Genomic DNA, 22,610 nt, shown 5'->3' on the forward strand with positions numbered 1-22,610 from the left:
ATGACATGTGGGGATTATAGGAACTACAATTCAAGATGAGATTTGCATGAGGACACAGCCAAACTGTATCATCATCTTAAATTTCTGTGATTCTCTTATTCTGCACATCCAAATCCATGAGCAAGTTATACTGACTTTATCTCTGAACATTGACCATGGGAGGGGAGCAAGGAAAAGCAGTGTGAAAGGAAGAGCGTGCTGCCTGTTGCTGTGAATAATAAAATATCTTGCTCTGACCCAGTAGTTTTGTGTCTTCTGTCAGCATCCACACTACTAAGTCAGACTACCTTGCTATCTTGCAAGGAGGGTAAAATCTTAGGTCCTTTACAATTCATGACCCTTGGCATTAGATGTTCTCTCCACCTGCAATGCTCCTCCCCTAGATACTGTCATGGCTGCTCCCTTCATGTCAGTCATGATTCAGCTCAACCCAGTACCTCTGCTGAGAAGCTTTCCTTGACCACCCAATCTCCAGAACCCCCAACCAAACCCCAGTCACTCTCAATCACTTCAGATTTTTATTTTCTTCAGAGCACTTATCATTATTTAATAAATTTTAAAATTTTATAGGGCAACATTTAAAATATATAGACAAAATCCTAAGAATATTATAATAAAAACTTTGTAACCACAACTTGGGTTAAGATACAAAACATTATCAATACAGTTGATATCCCCTATGTATTACTCCCCAATTCCATCCTCCTTCCTCCCTCCACAGAAGAAAGCACTAATCAAATTTGGTCTTATTAATGCCCATGCATATAAAAAATACTCTTGCTACTAAATAGTATCTAATATTTGTCAATTTTAACTCTGCATAGATGGCATTATACTTTACATATTTTTCTGCAACATTCTGAAGTTATACTTGTGAGATAGTCCATGGTGATATGTGCAGCTCTAGGTCATTCATTTTCACTGCTCTACACCATTGAATGAACATATCGCACATTTTTCATTTTCTTATGAGTTGTCATTTAAATTCTTTTACATTCATTCTTTGTCCTGTGGGAATGTTTAAGAATTTCTCCAGGATATATACCTAAGAGTAGACTTACTGGGTCAAAGAGCAATCAAATTTCAGCTTTTCTAGAGCTTGCCAAATTGTTCTTCAAAGGTTTTCCCCCACCCCATGATTTTTAAAAACTCATTTACTGAGTAGCTTCCATAATGCAATCGTAAATTCTAAGATAGCTTATCAATCATGCTCCCCTCTCTATTCCTGGTGCCAGTAGCTGCTATGTGAATATTTGTTGAATGGATGAAGAAATGCAGGCTGAGAGGGGTGCTGTGACTTGTCTAGGGTCACAAAACTCTCTTAGTGACAAAGCAGGATTCTCCCATCAGACTTCAGTAGGGAAAGAGGAAGGCTGGGCTCATCTCTTTCCTCTGAGCATCCCGGGCTCCCTTCCTATGATGCTGGCCACCCTCATCCTGGGGCCAAGCCTTCTGCTAGACTCTCAGCTCTCAGAGAGCAGAGACCAGTCTACCTCAACTCTGTGTCCTGGGGCTGCTGGGGGCCATGGTAGGTATCGGCTGGTAAGGTTGTCATTGCAGAGAATCCTTGCAATTTGAATGACACCACTGGATGGTTGCAAGACTCCAAAAGCTTTTCTGCATTTTTTGCTGGAGAACTCTTGGGAAAAAAGAGTGCCTGGGTCTCTCTGATTTAGTAGTTAGATGAACCAGTTGCAACACAACCCACGTAATTACGGGGAGTGTTGGGGGGTGTGTGAGGAGCGGGGGCAGCAGGAAGGGGCTACGCTTAGTGTGACCTCTTTACTCTTTGGCGCCCTGCGTTCATAATATAGTTTCGGTCACAGACTGGTAGCATTGAGCTGACTAAACATTTTGTGAAATTCTGGACTGGAAAAGGAATTGAAAGGCTATTTCTAAGCCCATCTTCTGCTCTTGGAAGGAATAAATGCACCCTATGCTGCTGTACTCTAAGAGACTACAGGGCCACTCAGACAAGATCCAGTCAGGTAGAGAAATACCATCCTAATTGTTTCCAGAAGGGGAATTTAAAACAAGGATTTGATTGCACTGGGGGGATAGCGAGGCAAGAGTGATTAGCCCTGACCCCTCCTACCCAGCACTAGAGGGATGGGAGCACCTGGAGGAAGCTGGAACCATACAGAGCTTGCCAGGTAGGCAATGCAGCCACAGCCAACGACGCCACCTGAGGCTGAGAGGTGGAGGAGGTCTACCCTGAGTTTTCTCTTCCTCCCACCAATGCTTCCCATTGACTGAATTAACCCCACTCCCTCCTTTCCTTCTTTCTGCCTTCCTCCTTCTTTCTTTCTCTATTTTTGTTTTAAGAAAAACTTTTTTTTTTTTTAAGAGAAGGGAACATTTTTCTAGAGCTCACCAGTATCTCTAAAAAAGAAAGTAGCACATTTAAAATAAAGAAGTAAAAAAGATTGCGCCCTTGTAGCCCTGACAGCAATGAGGAATGATGCCTTTTCTTCCCTGATTTCAAAGCACCCATGTGAACTGCAGACAAATGAACCCATCTCACTGCAGGTGCGGTGGGACATTGGGACACAGTGGTTAGTGAGTAGGAGCATGGGCCCTGGAGCCAGACAACTTGGCCCTACTCCTGACTGGTGATCTTGGGCAAGTGTTTCAACACCTCTGTTGAAGATCTACATCTACAAGTGAGATGTACGTCTCACTTGTAGAAAGGGGGAAGTGATCACAGTAGTCCCTACTTCATGGGGTCAGTGTAAGGATTATGAAGTTAATACATTTGGGGATCTTAGAACAGCACCTGGCAAACATATGAGGGCTGTGACTTTGAAAAGATTCCTAAATGGTCCTGTGTACTCCGCTGTCTTCCAGGCTCCTCAGAATAGAAAACCTGTTTTGGCATGCCTCCATGGGGCAGTATTTGGACTTAGGGATCAAATATCATCAATTTTTAGCTTTTAATCAAACACACACTATTTCTACCAGTAAGAGTCAGGTGCTGGCTTGACATCCTGCCAAGTGTCATCTGGCAAGGACTCAATTAAACTAGAAGCAGAAAGTAGGAAAGAAAAAATAAGCCCCTCACTTTTGTCTCAAAATGTCATTTCAAAGACTGCCAGGCTCAGCTGCTGCCCCAGCACGAATCAAGGTTAACGTGCTGCACCTGCAGAATCAGGGCCCTGCCACCGCCAGCTTGTGACGTGGCCACCCAGCACCAGGCCAGGGGAGCTTGATGGGGTTTGAGTGCCTTGGCCCAATCATTTGGTTGGCAGGTTGGGCCAGCTCCTCCAAAGCCCATGACACTACAAATTGGTTTCTCAAGTAGCTTTTTTCCCTGGTTCCTGTGTGGTCTCTTCTTTACCTTTCAAAGTTATACTATTAATTTCTGAAAGAATGAAAATTGGGCTAGGGATCCCATAACAACATATATTAACCATCGAAACAAAAAATGGTTCTATGAAATATACGAGACCCCCAAAGTATCAAGCAAGGATTCAGTTCATAAAATTGAAATGGGGCTTTGTGAAACTTTTATCACAGACTCTTGGTGAACTTAGAAGTTAAGGGACTTCTGATTTTCAGTTAGGTGTTTAAATGTAATTAAATGAACACTTCTGCAATTCCCTTAATTAAGGAATAAGGGAATTAAGTGATTTAACTTATGCCAGTTTTCATCCATGCATGATTTTTTTTTCCTTGTTGAAAGCAAAACTCAGAGTTTCCTAGCTTAGAGGCAGAAACTCAACCAGAGCCAGCGTGAACTCTGGCAGTGACCTTAGAAGCGGGAAATTGTGGGGGAGGAGCTGGAGAGAAAATATAGCTTAAAAGAGACAGGATGTCCACTAATTAAAACTAATACAGGACATTAAAATCAAAGCTAATGGATGGTAGCTTTAATTCTTTAAGACTTCATTCATATCTAAATATGCATTTCAGTGGCCAAGTCCATCCTTGATGTACTATGAGTATTTGTTAATTGCATGAATCTCTCTTGTTTTTAAAAATATGTCAACTTTCAACAAAGACTTAAGGCAGGTGGCCCTATTAAAACTTGTTTAAAAAACAAAAAGCAGGAGAGTTAAAGACAATAAGGACGGCAAGTTCTAACAAGCTATTTCCCTTTTTCCGGCACTCTTGTGTGTAAATATATAAATCTTAATTTAAGAGGATCACATTTCATTAAGTTGTCTAAACATAGGCTCACTTGAAAATAGCCTGAGTGTGGAAAGGCTTTTCTAAAGAATATTCCAGTGTTTGTTCTTCATCACTTAAAGCTGCAGTCTTAATTTTAATATGACATGTGGCATTCCAGACATAGAAGAAGCCATAGATCATAGCCATGGAGAAAAATGACTCACTTCAAAATGATAAATTACGTTGAGGTATTAAAACTTCTCCAAGTCTTACATATAAGTAGATATGATTTAAAAATGCCATTTTCCTTTTATAAACCATATTTCAATGATTGATCACAAAAAGAAATCTGGAATATTTAGCCAATTTTCAGACCTATCTTTTTCAAAGTCAAGTTTAGAAAGGAGAGCTTCTGACAGCTCACTGGCTTTCTTCTATATAGTAAATTATGTATTTATATAGTGAACAGTGAAGAGTATAGTAAACACTATTTCTAGAGTAATACCCGCTTACTCATTGTTTCTCATTTGGAATCATTAATTCATAAAATGTAGCCTTGAAGTGAGACTTCTTCATCAAACCTAAAAATTAGGAAGCAAATACAGATAAAAACTGCTAGGTCAATATTGGCCAAGATTCTTTAATGAGAGAAAAACCAGCCATCTCAAAGACTAATACTGTCAGTCACTCAGAGTGGTTGGAAGCCTCCTGTACAGGAGTCAGAAGAAAACCTTCATGTTCCTCCTCTTTGGGTAACATCAGCCATGCCTGCTTTGTTCATTTAAGAACCAGATGAGATCAGGTATATTTTGAAGCTATAAAGCACCATTTACGTATTAGATGTGATAGTCACAGTGGGAACAGAAATACTGGAGATTCAATTCAAGCTATTCTTATTCTTAAAAAATAACCCAAAGTATGTTTCTATAAAATGGAGTCAGTGTCAACTCTCTCTAATTCAATGGACAGCAAGCGAAATAAATAGCCACTGTAAAAATGGAATTGAAACAATTCAATAATCTCTGAAAATACAAAAAAAAAAAAAGAGCTTTTCCCAATGATCTTCAGTCTCAAAACAAAATACATCTGATCACTGGCTTCTTGGGAGACAATATTAATATAAGCAATCATATAACATGTGTCTTAAGAACCCAACAACTATAATTATAATATATTAGTTGTACTTTGTAACACAGAGCACTCTTCAAAAATCAGTCTGTAAGGTTGAATCCAAGTGACTTAACCATGGGACACAAATTGTTCTGTGAACTTGTTCTAAAAATATATTGTTGGACTGAAAAGATCCGAAGATTGATTTTAATCATGTAATAAAGTATAGAAATGGAAAAAAAATCTTTTTTTTTTTTTTCACGACGGCTCACATGTCTTAGTTTTGATTTTCAAGGCACTAGTTTCAGCAGCAGGACATAGTTTGTTCGTAGGCTCTCCGAGGGTAAAACAAATAGTGTGCAGAGTTTAGATCAATATCAGAATGACTCACTTGACAGATATTTGGATCTGTAGAAACCTCAGCCCTCTGGTTCAGATGCTCCAAACTGCCACCTAATTTTTCCCTCTAATATCCTTAAAATAACTGTCACAATCCCCATCCTAAAGATGCAGAACAATCCTCCACAACAAAACATTCTTCAAACATTTGCTCAGAGTTAGCTTACTCTATTTTACCATCAATTCTAAAAAGCACACTTATTTTAATTTCCCAGCATATAGTACATAGAAACAGGAATTTAGAAGGTAAGAGAAGCAGAAAAAAACAGGAAGAAACAACATTAAGAAAGATGTGAGCCCAAGTGGATGATGGCTCACACCTGTAGCCCCAGCTACTCCTGAGACTGAGATGGGAGGATCACCTGAGGCCATTTCAAGCCCGCCTCAGCAATATTAGTAAGACTTTCTTTCTAAAAAGTAAATAAAGTAAAGAAAGATGTAAAAGCTGACTGTGTACTAGGTAGGCAACAGACAGAAAAACAGAAGCTAAGATGCACTCACTGCAATCAGGGGACAGTAAACTTTCAAGGGTACTTGCCAATTGAATAGCGTTTAAGGCTGTCAATGCATTCAGTGATAAACTTCAAAGTGGATTAAAACATTGAAAGATAAAGCAGGATATATTAAAATAATTTCTTTTCCTGTGGAAAATTTGGATCACGTCTGAAAAGTATATGAAAAAAAGCCATAATGATCTTGTATCTTAGAAATAATCACTGTCAATAACTGTTTAATTTCCTCCTGCTGCCACCATATGCAGTAAATTTGCATACACTAAGATCTTGTCATTAGGCCATTCCCTAATGCCCTGGCCTTGCTCTTTAAATAGAAACTAATTGTTGGAGCTACTGAGGGGAATCAGTGGACCTGAAGGGGTTCTGGGTGTTTTCTCCCTCGTGTTGTAAGGTAAATTGATCTTCTAGAAGAAACTATGAAGATTATAACCATTCTAAAGGGATTTCAATTGCATTTTGATGACATATGTTAAATTTGTTGTGATAAAATGTAAAAATCCGGAGACCTACCTCCTCTAGCTATGTCAAAAGGGCAGTCACATCAGCAATTTCACATGCATCAAAATGTCCACACATCTGCAGATTTGCTTTTAAAAATGTGATTTTGGTAACTGGAAAAATGAAGGCAAGTATCTAGAACATAACAACACATAGGAATCCAGCACTTGGAACAAATGTATATTTACATTTTGTAATTTTGCATTCTTTTAAAAATAAAAGTGACAAGGCATTACATGTGAATGGGTAATACCTCATTAGTTTCTTCTTGGTTTTGATGCAGGGCAAGTGAGCCCCCAAATTGGCGCTTAGCCTGGGAGGGTTCTTGGCTTTGCCCAGGAAAAGCTTCAAAGATGAGTCAGCGGTGTTAGCAACTTCTATTGAAGTGGTCGTGCACAGCAGCAACAGAGGGACTGCTCCTTGCAGAGCAGAGTCACCCCATTGGCAGGGTGCCCAGAGTAGCAGGGGCAGTTCTGCAGTCATATTTATACCCACTTTTCATTACATACAAATTAACGGGCAGGTTTTTCAGACATTTCTAGAAAAAGGGTGGTAAATTTCTGGTCATTGCCATGGAAAGGAGTGGTAACTTCCAGGTGTTGCCATAGCAATGATAAATTGACATGGCACTGGTGGACATGTGTGATGGTTAATACTGAGCATCAACTTGATTGGATTGAAGGATACAAAGTGTCGATCCTGTGTGTGTCTGTGAGGGTGTTCCCAAAGGAGATTAACATTTGAGTCAGTGAGCTGGGAAAGGCAGACCCACCCTCAATCTGGGTAGGCACAGCCTAATCAGTGGCTAGCATGGCTAGAACATAAGCAGACAGAAACATGTGAAAAGAGAGACTGGCCTAGCCTCCCAGCCTACATCTTTCTCCCATGCTGGATGCTTCCTCACCTCAAACACTGGATTCCAAGTTCTTCAGTTTTGGAACTTGGATTGGCTCTCCTTGCCCCTCAGCCTGTAGACAGCCTATTGTGGGACCTTGTGATCTTGTGAGTTAATACTTAATAAACTCCTCTCCCTCTCTCTCCCTCTCTCTATATATTCCATTAGTTCTGTCTCTCTAGACAGATCATGTGAGTTAATACTTAATAAACTCCTATATATATATTCCATTAGTTCTGTCCCTCTAGAGAACCCTGAGTAATACATGTCTTATGGAGAGGTGCTTTCACCTCCTCCCTGTTTCAGCCAGTCTTCAATCCAGTTTGGAGTAAAGTCTTACCTCCTACCTCAGTTTCAATTCATTCCCTCCTCTTCCTGAGGCAACCACTCCCCTGTGGATCACTTTTAAATGAAAGGCATCGGTTACTGGCAGAAATCTTTGGAATGTAGCTAAGAAAATGGATGCTGTCAGTAGGGTATCACAAATAGGAGTTTTTCTCCTTTTCAAGAGGATGGTCACAACTTCATAAAAGGCTTTCTAACTCTGGCTTGGAACTGACTTGGGTTCAGATTCTGACTCTACTAAGCAATTGACCATGTGACCCTGGATGATTTACTTAAATTCCCTGTGCCTCAGTTTTCTCATACCTAGAATGAAAATAAAAATGGAACTTACAGGTTTGATGTAAGGATGAAATGAGTTAATTTACATAAAATGCTTAGCATAAATCCTGGCACATAAAAAAGCCTGAAAAAATGTAAGCGATTTTTTTTTGAGAACTTGAAAGATGAAGGAGGATATATTAGGAAGTGAATTGTTAGCTGTACAGAAAGTGTCATTGAATGGTGTTTTTTGTTTTGTTTTGTTTTGTTTTGTTTCCATGGCTTAAGATAGCTAAAGAGTGGGATTTTTATCAAGGGACATCAACAAAGCTCTAGGCTGACATTTGAAAGGGAAATTATTCAATTAAATTAAACAAATATTTATTAAGTGACTAGTATTTAACACGGACAGTGAGATTTCAATCTAATAGTGAGGCAGACAAGTGAACAGCTATTCTGTCATTGTTGCTGGATGATGCTGCATCCGAGAATAGATGCTCATGTGGAGAGGAGGCTTTCTGCATGGTTCATAATAAGGAATTGGTCAAACATCAATAAAAATATCTTTCTAATTTGTAACTGACATAAAGCTGGCATGGTGGGGTGAATCCAAAAGATTATAACAAGCTGGAATTATAGACTAAAATTTTTAAAATGAGATTTAATATGGAGAAATATACACTTCAAAAACCAACTACCCAAGAGCAGCAGGGTAACAGCAGGTCATTTGAAAAAGTCTTGAGGATTTTAGCAGATTTGGTGGAAGCACTATTTGAGCTATCTTACATAGTTGCAAAAAGTCCTGCAGACTTGCACTGTATTATTAAGAGAAACATAGTACTACAACCAATAAAGGTCTCATAGCATTCCCCACTGGCCAGAGCACATTTTGTTCATATTTGAGGGATAGCTGCTTAGAAGGATATTGACACATTGTAATATCTAGAGGAAAGTATCAGAGATGGTATAGGAATGGAAACTATGGCTTTATAGAAAAGGTTAATATGTGAAGGTGGCTTCGTGGAAAGAAGTATTGAGGCCGAGGACATGGTAGGTGGCTTGGTATACTTTAAAATTTGTCACTCGGTTTAAAAATTTACAGGAAGTTATAAGATGACAAACTGAAAATGTCAAGAACGGCATTCTAGACATTGTAAATAAAATGGTAAGAAAAGAATTTCCTGCCACTGGATGAAATGAATGAAATGATTAACTGTCAGATAAATTGTAGAGAACCTTCTTGCATCAGTGGGATGAACGAAGACAGTTCTGACTCACTCTCTCATCCTACAAATGCCCTAGTAGCAAAGTCTGTATCTGAACAGGCTGTGTAATTATTCTCCTCTGTGCTAAGTGAGGTAGAAGTATGTAATTGACTTTATTATGATGAGGTCTTTTCAATCTCCAAAGAGCATTGATTTGTTTTCTAGTCTGTATTTGCATTAATATTTGCTCTTTAAAATAAAACCATTGACCACTTTATATCTACTAAGATGGCTATAATAGTAATATATTTTTAAAGTACAGAAAATAACAAGCGTTGGCAAGAATATAGAGAAATTAGAGCCCTCACGCATTGCTGGTGGGATTGTAAAATGGTGCAGATGCTGCCTAAAACAACTGGACAGTTTTTCAGAATTAAAGAATTGTCACATAGAATTCTTATCATGGAATTGCCATGTAAACCAGAAATTCCACTCCTAGATATATATACCCAAGAGTATTTTGAGAATATTCATGTTCAAAAACTGAAAAAAATCATGTACAAAAACTTGTGTAAGAATGTTCATAGCAGGATTATTCATAATAGTAAAAGTAGAAAAAACACATGTCCATCAATTGATGAATGTGTAAAGTTTGGTATACCCATACAACGGAATATCATTCAGCCATAAAAAGAAAGAAACTGTGATGCTACAAGATGGATGAGCTTTGGAAACATGCTGAGTGAAAGAAGCCAGACACCCAAGGCCATACATTGTATGATTCCATTTGCGTAAAATGTCCAGAATAGGCAAATCCATAGAGATAGAGAGTATGTTTGTGATTTCCAAGGGCTGGAGCAGGAAGGGGGCATCTGGAGTGATTGCTGTGGATACGGGTTTATTTTAGGAGGAATGAAAACGTCCTAAACTCAGTTTGAGGTGATGGTTACACAACTTTGTGAATATACTAAAAATCACTCAGCTGTACTCTTTTAAATGGTGAATTTTATGTTATGTAAATTATATCTCAATTAAAATCCTGTCAATGATTCGGAATACTCTAGTTTTAAAAGTAGAGTTATGTTTTAAAAATTATGACACATATCCATTTTTCTAACATTTCCAAAGTTTATAGAGGGTTCTGGCCCCACCTTGCTCCCCTCTTAGCCTAGCTGTTTTACCACTCTGTACCTTCACGTTTTTATAGATCTACATGAAGTGTACAGTTATTCAAAACAACTTGTAACGTAAACTATCACTATTTATTGCCTGGAGATCTGGAGGTTGTTTTCTTATTTTTCTTCCCCGAGTTTCTTGTGGCTCTTGTACTGTGGTTAGCGTTGAGGTACCCGCAGTTGAGAACGTGAGTGGCTTAGCAGGGAATTGCACAGAACTGGGGACATTTGCGAGCTGGGAACAACCTTAGGTGGGCACTGGTGGCCTCCAGAATGCAGATGAGAGAGGAGGAAATTCCAGGTAGAGGAAGACACAGCACAAGCTGATGTGGCTGGGCTCCAACTTTGGAGCTAAAATGATCAAAGATCCCCAATGTTTCAGAGCAAGAAATATGGGGAAGTTAACGTTATTGTGTGAAGAACATCAGCCTTTGGCTGTTTGATGGATGACTATTGAGTTTGAAGGTTCTTCTCTATCCTTATTAGTTGCTACAGATATTCTCACTATGTCTTAGCACCTTGTAAACAAAGGAAAGAGAAGCCTGCAGCTCTCTACCTGCAGATGCAGATAAACATCTGGGGACAGTGACAAAGCCCACAGACTCTGATGGTGTCTTTGATATACAGCCACAATACACATTTTGACACCGAGTAGATGCTTTTAGATGATGAAATCAGTGGTTTGAATTTAGGCATTTGTGTGAAGTTCATGACCTTTCATGCCATGATTGGCTTAAGTAATTCAGAATTAGCTGCGTGTGGGTGCCGTGGAAATACTCTTTCAATCTCTTTCTTATTGGGCCAAATTTGTGCAAAATAAATTGCTGTTTTAATGGGAAAAACAGCAATTAACTTTGCACCAACCCAAGAGTTCACGGGATATTCAAAGCAATTTTGCGAACTGTATCCTCCAACTTGAGGCAGTGACTGTGAAACCACTAGATGGCACAGTCATGCTAGATGTAATCAAGACTTCAGCAGAGAAGAAAAAATGAGTCTTGCTGGATAACTTCATCAGATACTTAAGCTGTAGTTTACTTCCTCTCTCCAAAATTTTTCTACGTGTTAGTAATTTATGTCTTCCAGATCATGTAAATACAGATGTGTTAGACTTAGTCATCTAAATCAACTGTTCAGTAACTAGAGCCAAACTATAAAAAATGATTACTTCTCTTTGTTTTCAGTTCAAGTATTTTTACTATTCCTTTGCCACACATTTCTTTATTTTTCGTACAGTTACATCAGCGCCCTGGGTCCCTTTTCTTTTGTACACATACTGATAGAGAAATTACTCATCTCCAACGTCCTGGAAATTGTTTCACAGCGCATACATTTCCTCGCCCTCTGAAAGATGTCACTCATTTTCTTTAGCAGGGCATTAGGGAACTCCAGCTTTCGGAAAGATGTTAGAAAAGAAATGTCATGTTCCAAGACACAAAGTAAATGATTACTTTCTTCACCCAGCTTTGTCATTTGTCTGAAAAAAAAAAATAGAACTGTTTTATTCACAGTCAGAGGCTAAGGAAGCAAGACAAGGCACGTTAGTGAGGCTGTAAATACCACTGTGTCCACGATCACTTAACACACGCCATCTTCCAGCACAGCCCCGGCCCCTCTAACCCCCCTGCCCCACTGCAGCCCTTAAAGCCAGAAACCCTCAGGCCCCCCGAACGTTTAGTAGGGCTGCATTTGGAACAAGTCCAGAGCCAACAAAGGAAAGTAGTGGAGACACTTAGGAGGGAGAAGAGAGAAATGAAATTTATTTAGCCCGGGGTCCCCACGCCACGAATGTGGCCAGCAGGGGGCTTCTCGTGCGGACGCTCAAAGCCGGAAGAGCCAGCAGGCTCCGAAGCCCTCATGGGAGCCGGGAGTTCCATGGCGCAGGCCCCCCGCTGCTGCCCCAAGAAACGCTTGAGTTTGAGAACTCAGGGAACACGAAGAGCCCCCTCTGCGATGGTGATGGCCCTGGATTGGGTGGTGCTAAGGAAAGGGCAGCACACCCTTGAGGGCGGGAAGTGAATGGGGTGAGAGTCGGCACTGCTGGCCATGTTTTCTTTTCCTCCATTTCCTTATGGGACTCAGTTTCTTCAAGGGAAGAACCAAAATGAATAAAGTCTGATATGGTTTGGCTGTGTCTCCACCCAAATCTCGTCTTGTATTGTAGCTCCCATAATTCCCACATGTAGTGGGAGGGACCCCATAGGAGGTAATTGAATTGGGAGGGTGGGCCTTTTCCGTGCTATTCTCGTGATACTGAGTAAGTCTCATGAGATCTGATGGTTTTATGAAGGGCAGTTCCCCTCCACCCGCTCTCTTGCCTGCCTTCACGTAAAATGTGGCTTGGTTCCCCTTCTTCCTCTGCCATGATTGTGAGGCCTCCCCAGCCAGGTGGAATTGTGAGTCAATTAAACTTCTTTCCTTTATAAATTACCCAGTCTTGGGTATGTCTTTATTAGCAGCCTGAGAACAGACTAATAGAGTCTAAATTACAAAAAAAGAATGCCATCTAGTTTTTTATACAAAGAGATCGAGAAACAGCCCTTGATTGTGCCGAGAAGATTTTAGGAACTGTTTATAAGTGCCCTACTGAGGACTCTAGAGATGATCCTTCATTCTAGAATTATAAGGTTAAAGTTGTTTGTTTTTTCTACTGGCCTAGTCCTTGGTGTATATAAAGAATCTTGTGGTGCTTTGGTATTTATTAAGAGATAGAGAGTCTTTAATTTTTGAATACATTGGATCAATTTTTATATAGTATTGCATTTTTTATAACCCTTATTTACTTTTTATTTTTAAACCCCACCATCTCCTCTATTCTCTTGACCCAGATGTCATGTAATAAGTTATGACATTATACATTTTCACCTTACAGCTATGTTCTGGGGCTTGGCACTCTTATTATTTAAAAAATGGTATCTTCTATGAGAAAACATGAATATGAAAGTAGACATGAATTTAGTTTTGTAATAATTAAATTGAATCCCAGGATGGCAAAGATTTAAATATGATTTATACTTGGCATTAGTCACAGCAAGTAATACTTGCTGCAGTAACAAAAACCCATTTCAGTGGCTTCGTACGATGAAGGTTTATTTCTCACTCTCATCATCATTCAACATGGATCTCTCAGGAGGCAGAGAGAGAGCTCTGCTCCGTACATTAATTCAGGGATCCAGGCTCTTTCAAACTGGTTGCTCTATCATCTTCTAGTGCCATGGTTTCCTCTACCAATGCTTTGCATCCTATCAACAGGTGACAAAAGAGAGGGAGAATGGATAAATCGCATTCCACTCAACCGCCTCAGTCTGAAGATGACATACATAATTTCTGCCTACATCCCATTGGTAAGAATTAGTCCCAAGGACCTATCTCAGGAAGAAGAGAACATGGATATTGTTGCAGAATACTCTGATATCTACCATACACACATGTTAAATCAAGTTTAGCCTAAAGCTGCCTCCTTACATATTTTAAATTTAGCCTAAAGGTTTCTCCCTACATGGTGAACTATAAATTAAATGGAGGTATAAACAGACTGTAACCTTTGTCTGTGCCAATCATTGAGTTTTGGCCAATCAAAGAGGGCCAACTGTTCAAACCATGTTCAAATAAGGTAAATGCCAAGATATAACCAACCCAGCTGTGTCTATACCTCACTTCTGTTTTCTGTGTATCACTTTTCTTTTTCTTACTATAACTTTTCCACCAGGTGGCTGCGTTGGAGTCTCTGAGCCTACTCTGGCTTGGGAGGCTGCCCAATTTGCAAATCATTCTTTGTTCAACTAAACCGTGTTAAATTTAATTTGTCTAAGGTTTTTCTTTTAGCACACATGTGCCAGCAATACAAAGTTTGAGAAGACACTAAACTATTTGTTTCAGGGTGAGAAATGCCATGTCTTACTGCTTGATGTACTCCCCCAGAAGAATCCACCCACTCATACCATACCCAGTCAAGAATAAGCAAAATATGGCCTTGGGAATTAACTTCCTATTTCCAGCATTTGTTTAAACTCAAGAATCTTGGTGAAGTCTTGACCAAGGGAGTTTTAAAGTAAAACAGCATATTTTAAAAGTTGATTTAATCTAGTTCTTGAGAAAACAGCCTTTAAGTCCTTTGTAAATGTGGTGGCCAGCCTACAAGATGGCCCCCAATGATTCTGTTGCTGATATTCCACCCTGTGTCATCTCCTCCCACTTTGAATAAGGCTGACTTGTGCAGCCAATAGGACACTGTGAAATGAGAGAGTGTGATTTTTGAGACTGGTCACTAAAGTCATTGCAGCTTCCCTTGCTTTCTTTTGGATTACTTGCTCTTGGGAAAGCCAGTTGCCATATTGTAAGAACACTCAAGAAGCCCTGCAGAGAGGGCCACATGATGAGGAAATGAGGTCTTCTTCCAACAGCCAGCACCGACTTGCCAGCCACGTGAGTGCACCATCTTGGAATCAAATCTTCCACCTCTAATTAGGCCTTCAGATGGCTGCAGCCCTAGATGACTTTTGACTACAGCTTCTTGAGACATCCTGAACCAGAACCACTCAGTTAAGCTGCTCCCAATTTCCTGATCCATAGAAATGATGTAAGAAAATAAATGTTTATCGTTGTTTTAAGCCACTAAATTCAGAAGGAATTTATTCCATAGGAACAGCTAAAATAAACACAGTATATCCAGACAATCTGTTCTCCTGTTGTGCGTTTTGGAGTGGTGGGTTAACAGTAGACAAAAGGCAAAAGAGGGGACTCTGTGATCTTATCCCACCAATTAGAAATGTAATATATATGATTTAAATAGATTTGCTTTCTGCTTTTTTCAATGTTATAAAAATACTGGCACTTCAACCAGATTAAGTTCATTACCATATAAATAACCCTAGCTAGATTGCTTTTCTTTTTGAGAAGAACAGATCATTAACTTAAAAAGAATATCATTTATTTAAATTTTCACAAAAACCGTATGCTGGAGGTTATTGCCATGTTTACAGATAAGAAAAGGAAGTCTTACAGAGTTTAAACACTTTGACAATACTCTAAATGGCAAAGTCAGGGTAGTACAATTCTAGAAGCTGCATTTCATCCATATTGGTTCCTAAGCCTACCTGAAGTCAATCATTTTTCTCTGTGAAGAGTCGAGACCCCAAGAGGAAGGTAGAGTTAGTTTTGGAGCCTGGTACACGCTAGGCAAGGAGAGAGCCAGGTTGCAGCTTGGCATAGTTCAGTGCAGTTGAACAACTGTTTACCAAACACTAATTTGGTAGCATAAATGCTTTTTCGGTCCTACTGGCTGTGGATTCTTGATGGTAATAACAATGACAACAATGGCAGCATGATGCCAGCTGCATCTCAGATACTGTTCTGATATATTCACATTTGTTAACCCATTTTATCCTACAACAATCCATGGGTAGGAACTGTTATTGTTGCTATTTTACTGATGAGGCACTAAGGCAAAGAGAGATGAAATAACCTGTCCAAGGTCACCCACCCAGCTAGTAAGAAGTGGAGCTAGGACTCAAACCAGAGAGGCTGACTGCAGTCTGTGTGTCTGACCTTTCCAGGTGGCTTGATTAATGAGCTAGGCCTGTCCTATATCTGCTGGCTTAGTGTCTACCCCACTGCCATCCCTACTCCTCACATTCCCCATATCTTGTTCTCCACCAATGTCTTGCTGTTGCTTCAGCCCTGCCCGCCATTGCTGAGCTCACCTTCGTGGATGCACTGTGTTCTACTGCTCTGTGGATGCCCATATGGTGGCCAGTGTTGTCTTGGACCCCTGGGAGTCCTTGGGATATCTGTGCTTCCTGCTAGAGCTATATGGGTGCTGGACAGGCAATTACCCCAATGTCCCTAACTTTGATGCAGCCTGAATTAATCTTCAGAGACCGCCAAATAGTCTGAGCTCAAGCAGGGCAGGGTCATTCTCAAGCTGTGATTTATAGAAGAATCACCTGGTGTACCTACTTAAAATGCAGATCCCCAGGCACTGTGGGAAATTCTGAGCCTATGAGTTTGGGGTAGTGGTGGTTATTCTGAGGCAGGAAACTGCCTCCAAGCCTTAGAAGACACCTACAGCAGGGAAATGCCCTCCTCTTCACATGCCCCTCCCCCCTTGGAGGACCTACTCTCCTTCTGGGAGTTTTCATGTTTCAAGCATCATTTTATGCCATCTTAATGCCTTCAGGCTCTTATGCTGTAATGCCATAGATTGGATGGCTTATAAACAACAGAAATTTATTTCTCACAGTTCCAGAAGCTGGGAAGTCCAAGATCAAAGTGCTGGAAACTTCTGTGTCTGGTGAGGGCCTACTTTCTAATTCATGGACGGTGACTTCTCACCGTTCCCGGCATGGTAGAAGGGGCAGGGTAGCTCTCTGGGGCCTCTAATCCTCCCAAAGGCCCCATCTCCTAACGCCATCACCTCGGGGATTAGATTCCAACATGAATTTTGGGGAGACACACTCATTCAGACCATGGTACATGTTTTCCATAATGACTGCCTCCTTCTCTCCAGACCAGGTAACTGGGTCTGGCCCCCACTGTGGCCCACACACTCCTTTTTCATGCTCAGTGACCTGTTGTCCTCTAGGTCCCCAGGTGAACCAGGGAAGATGGCTCAGACACCATCCCAGAGTGCCCAATTCCACTCAGTGGCTGCTGGGAGAAGCAGGCCAGGCCTGCATCACCAGCCCTGCCCATAAGGGCCTCAGTTGCTGGTAGACAGTCAGAAGTGTAAGCAGATTATCAGTATCTAATGGAAAGAGCTGAAAAGTATGAATTGGGTGCCATTGATGGCAGGGGCCAGCCTTCTGGAGCAGCCACTGCCATCACGCTGGTTGCAGAAGGGAGGTGCAACCAGGTATGCACACTCCATGGAGCCAGTGGGAACTGGGGACAAGCGGGTGCCCCGCCCCTTTCAAGTTGGGACAGGAGCTCCCTGGGTGCCGCTGCAGCCACCCAAGCCACGACTGTGGGCCCGGGCATCCCGTTGCTCTTGGAGGGGCCAGGAGCAGGCAGGAACCCCACCCTCCCAGGCACAGCTGCCGCCACCCAAAGCAAACTGCAGACCTAGACATTTCTGTGCTCTTGGAGGCCTGGGAAGGCCACCCCTGCCCTCACAGGCTCAGAAGTGCCTGCTCCTGCTGCCTAGTTTCTCCCTGTTGTCAGCACCTGCCCTGATCGTGGAGCAAAGTCAGGGCTGAGTCCAGTGCTGTTAGAGCCTGGCTGGGTGTGCACACGCTTAGGGCAGTGCTGACACACCAGGCCCCTTCCACCTTGGCCCTCTCTGGACTTTGGGTGCCAATGAGCATAGGTGTGAAGCCAAGGGGGCGCTGAGGACAGCTCTGCGCTGGCCTACAGGTGCCGCTTGGCACCTACAGCCTGGGCACCATAAACATCAGCAGGAGGCAGACAGGTTCCTGGGCAGAAGGGGTCCTACCTTCACATCAGGGAGGGCCTGAAGGCTGCGAGGTGGGCTGCCAGTCCTGCCGACTGGAATGGGAACATGTGGTTCATTTTCCAGGCCCACCCATGGCCATGGGCCAGTTGGCACTCACTTCTTCCCTTCTGTGGCTTATAAAAGCCCCAGGCTCTGCCAAAGCTGAGCAGACATTGGGATGACCAGCTGCAAAGAGGAGCTACCCACCCAGGACCTCCTGTATGCTGAGAGCTGGGAAGATGATGGGATGACCTGCATGTAGAGAGGAATGACCCAGTTCAGTGCCACCTCTCTGCTGACAGCTGCAGAGATGATGGGATGACCTGCCTGCAGAGCGGAGCTTCTCACTCCAGGGTCTCCTCTGTGCTAGCATCTGAACACTCATCGGGATGCCCTGGCTGTAGAAAGGACCTAACCCCTGCAGGTCCCTTCTAAGCTGTTGTATTGCTCAACAAAACTCCTCTTTGTCTTGCTTACCCTCCACTTTTCTACATAACTCATTCTTCCTTGTTGCAGGACAAGAACTCAGGACCCATCAAATGGCAGGGCTAAAAGAACTGTAACACAAACAGAGTTGAAACATGCCCCTTGCTCACCACGTTGCAAGTGAAGAGAAGGGGAGAAGAGCTGTAGCCCTTCAGGGGGCCCAGACCTGGGAGCTGCCCGAGCCAGGGCTGTGACTCTCTCTTTGGTTCCTGGTATCTCCAAGCTTCTGGGCACCATTGCAATTCCCAGTGCCAGCAGGGGAAGCTGCTTGTGGTGTGCCTGGTCCAGCTGCAGCCTTGCAGAGAGCTGGCACCCATGCTGGCACCTGGAGCTGCCCGCATCATAGCAACAGCCAGTGTGTCTGACTGCACAGTGGCTGGACCCCTCACTTGCTCACACAGCCCTTGCCGCTCCATGCCTGACTCACAGTCTCCCTGGGAGGTGTGGGATCCAGGCCGGTAGTATGAGCTGAGCACAGCCTACATGGCCAAGTGGGCGGAACAAGCCCAGCAGGCCCAAAGCAAAACTCGGGCAAAGACACCACCGGCCACAGGTTTCCAGCAAGAAAAGCAACACCCCAAAGATCCCGTAACACCATCAGAGCCTAGACAGGGGACCTTTTGCTTAGAATGCTCAACACTCAGGGAAGTTTACCAAATAAAGTGACATGTGACCTGGCTGCGAAAGACTAGTAATAGTCTAGGCCCGGGGCTGGCAAACTACATCCCCTGGGCCACATCCAGCCCACTGCCTGCTTTTATACAGCCCACAAGCTAACAATAGTTTTTACATTTTTGAATAATTGAAAAAAAAAATCAAGAATATTTTACACCACATGACAACAATATGAAATTCCAACTCCAGTTTCTATAAATTGAGGTGTGTTGGAATACTGCCATGCTCATTTGTTTCTGAATTGTTTGTGGCTGCTTTTGTGTGTTGAGTTGTTGCAATGGAGACTGTGTGGCCTGCAAAACCTCAAATACTTACTATCTGGCCCTTGACAGCAAAAGTGTGCCGACTTTTGTTCCAGATAGGAAGGTGCTCTGGGCAGAGGTACGAGGTGAGAAAACGCATCCGTGGTTTGTGCATGGAGCTGCCTGCTGTAAGCAGTGTTCTCAGAGCAAGGAGGGTGAGGTAGAGGACGCTGGACAGTGAAGCCGAGGCAACCAAAGGGGCCACGTGGTCTGGGGAGTGATGGGCCTTGCTTAGATGTTGCTCCTGTGTAATGAGGAGCTCTGGAAAGCAGGGAGATGCAGCAATAAGAACTGAATGCTAAAGCTGAGGAGGGGAGGGATGGCAAGTTGGCCATTTAACAGGCTGAGGGGAGAGAGGCCCAGAGGTAGAAGAGAGAAAAGCCAGGAAGGGTGAGGAAGCTCTGCGTGTTGGGCAGTTTTGCAGAGGATGAATATGTAGGTGCTGCCGTGCCAGGCGCTACTGCCATGTCCCCGTGGCCCTTCCAGTCACTCAGTTCCTGTGATAAAGTCTCATCTTCGTTATTTTATTGTCCAAGTCCACAATGAGGATTTCCAGTGGGAAGTTACCCTTTTGGATTTTCTCAGATCATGAACCTAAAAATATGATTATGTACCTACAAGATACTTATAACTAGTGAAGTGCCATATAAATGTCAGCTGTTACTGATCGACTGAGGTAAAATTAGGGCTAGGTCACTGCAGGACGGTTTAGGTGGTTAAATGTTGTCTTTTCTTCAGTACTTACCACTATTTGCAGTTTATTCCAGAGGTTATTCTTGATTCATGCTATGTCACTCCTTATGTGACTTGCTGTATAAAATTGTCCCCATGAGTTATTAGTTAGGCAAGCAGTTTAATCATTTCTCACCATTTGTCTCTGTTCAGGGAGAACTAGCATAACTATCATGCATTTAATGAAGTCTCTGGATAATTACACTCAATGTCTTGCAGGAGGTGAGGGAACTAAAGATCCATGGCTAACTCTATTCTTATTTGGTAATTAATCACTCGGACAATCTTCCAGTAAAAGAGGCACGACCCCTGCAAAGGCCAGGAACTGAGGGAAGGGAATGAGGAAGGATGGAGCACTTTAGAGCATCTTTCTAACCTCAAGTACACCCAGGGAGCACCGAGTCTTGGGCATTAAAATGAGAAAAATGATTAGAAGCCATAGCAAATGCTCTCTCAGCACTATTTTGCTTTTATTTATATTTGGGGGGAGGAATGAAGTCAGAATTATTTTTAAATAGGAGAGATGATAAAAACCAAACCATTAAAAGGTACTGATTAAATATTCATAAGCACAATCCCACATCCTTAACAGGCAGCCTTCCATGAGGAGGTGGGATGTCTTCCTGTGATTCAGGGAAGGCACATTCATCTTACTTGGAGTCAGTTTGCTGGTGGCCGTCTCAGGTCCCAGCCACCCCACGTCTCAAATTAACTGTCCTTGGGGCTGGACCACTGCCCACCATGTTCATATTCCTTCACTTTTGGGGCTTTCTTTTCAAACCATGGCCACAAATGCAGTCTTAAGTTTGCTGAACTTGTCATTTCCCCTAAAAGAGCAAAATCTCACCGTTTGTTTTATTTCTGGGAGGACAGAGGTGAAAAGCAGGCCTGGAGTGGTGACCATAAACCCGTGGCTGTGGGCTGCTCTGAATAGACTAGGGGAGGTGGGAGGGAATATAATATTTCCACTGGCCGTGAAAAACCACTAAGACAGAGCAACTCCCATGACCCTTCCCACCACAATTAAAAGGGTCAAGGTTTTACAAGCTCAGTTTACTGTGGAAGAGGGTTCCAGTCTCAAAGTAGATTCTAGCCACGAGTGTGAATTCACAAGAGGTTAGACAGAGAGCAAAAGCTATGAAAGTGCACTTAGAACCTTTCTTTTCTTAATCATCACCTAAAAGCAGGAACGGCTGCCTACTTTGAGGGGCTGAGCGTAAAACAAAAATGCAGGTACCCCGGTTCAAAATTTAAGAATTCTATACTCATGAGAGCAGAGCATTAAACCCTTCTAAGTTTGGAGCCCCGCACAACTACACAGACCACGCGTCCATGGAAGTTCAAGGCACTTTTTTTTTTTTTTTTTTTTTTTATGAGATGAAGTCTTGCTCTGTCACCCAGGCTGGAGTGCAGTAGCGTGATCTTGGCTCACTGCAACCTCCACCTCCCAGGTTCAAGCAATTCTCCTGTCTCAGCCTCCAAAGTAGCTGGGACTACAGGCACATGCCATGATGCCTGGCTGAGTTTTTTTTTTTTTTTTTTGAGATGGAGTCTTGCTCTGTCACCCAAGCTGGAGTGCAGTGACACGATCTTGGCTCACTGCAAGCTCCGCCTCCTGGGTTCACGCCATTCTCCTGCCTCAGCCTCCTGAGTAGCTGGGACTACAGGCACCCACCACCACGCCCGGCTAATTTTTTGTATTTTTAGTAGAGACAGGGTTTCACTGTGTTAGCCAGGATGGTCTTGATCTCCTGACCTTGTGATCCACCTGCCTTGGCCTCCCAAAGAAGTTTTGTATTTTTAGTAGAGACAGGGTTTCACCATATTGGTTAGGCTGGTCTCAAACTCCTGACCTTAGGTGATCCACCCACCTCAGTCTCCCAAAGTGCTGGGATTACAGGCGTGAGCCACTGTGCCTAGCCAAAGCAACTTTCAAAATGTGTCTAATTTACACTAAAAGAGTTAATTCGCCTACTAGGAATTTGTCTTGTCTAAGTAGAACAAGATTAAACTGTCTATAATTTTTCTTTAAGCTTGCAAAGGAGTGGGTTTCCCTAGAACACACATGTCTAATTGGTTCAAACCAATTCTTGTCAGTGAGATGCTGGGGGAAGAGTTGTCAATGCCTGCCTGAGTACCACACATGTGTTTGCAGATGTGCTGATGTCGGAAGAATTTAACACTCTTTGGAATTATATTACCTTTGTATAGAAAAACTGGTATGTGGAGTTTTGAAAATACATACATTTCTTAAAATTTCACTTACTTTTCTCCCTTAGTAGGAATCTATTCACTACTGTCTGCTATTATCCTCAAAAGTTTGGTCTGCTTAGGTGCTTCTTTGGAAAACTGTCTCATTGAAGTTATTCGACAGGGTAGTAGGAGGGGCAAACTGTGATTTCAGCTACAAGACAAAATTCAGTAGATAAGGCAAACCTTTCAGATTCTGAAAGTCAACATGGATGTGGGATCA

The 22,610-nt window shown here is 42.4% G+C and overlaps 1 protein-coding gene across 1 annotated transcript; it reads left to right on the top strand.

The window, feature by feature from the left end:
* The first annotated feature begins 1,260 nt into the window (after nucleotides 1-1,260).
* LOC114677385 (uncharacterized) lies at nucleotides 1,261-15,177 on the top strand. Its single transcript, XM_078001033.1, has 4 exons — nucleotides 1,261-1,528; nucleotides 12,278-12,466; nucleotides 13,763-13,854; nucleotides 14,914-15,177. Exons 1-4 carry the CDS (start codon nucleotides 1,261-1,263, stop codon nucleotides 15,004-15,006), a joined length of 642 nt encoding a protein of 213 aa, XP_077857159.1. The 3' UTR covers nucleotides 15,007-15,177.
* The last annotated feature ends 7,433 nt before the right edge of the window (nucleotides 15,178-22,610 follow it).

The sequence above is a fragment of the Macaca mulatta genome, chromosome 4, assembly GCF_049350105.2.
Source record: "Macaca mulatta isolate MMU2019108-1 chromosome 4, T2T-MMU8v2.0, whole genome shotgun sequence".
NCBI classification, from domain to species: Eukaryota; Metazoa; Chordata; class Mammalia; order Primates; family Cercopithecidae; genus Macaca; species Macaca mulatta.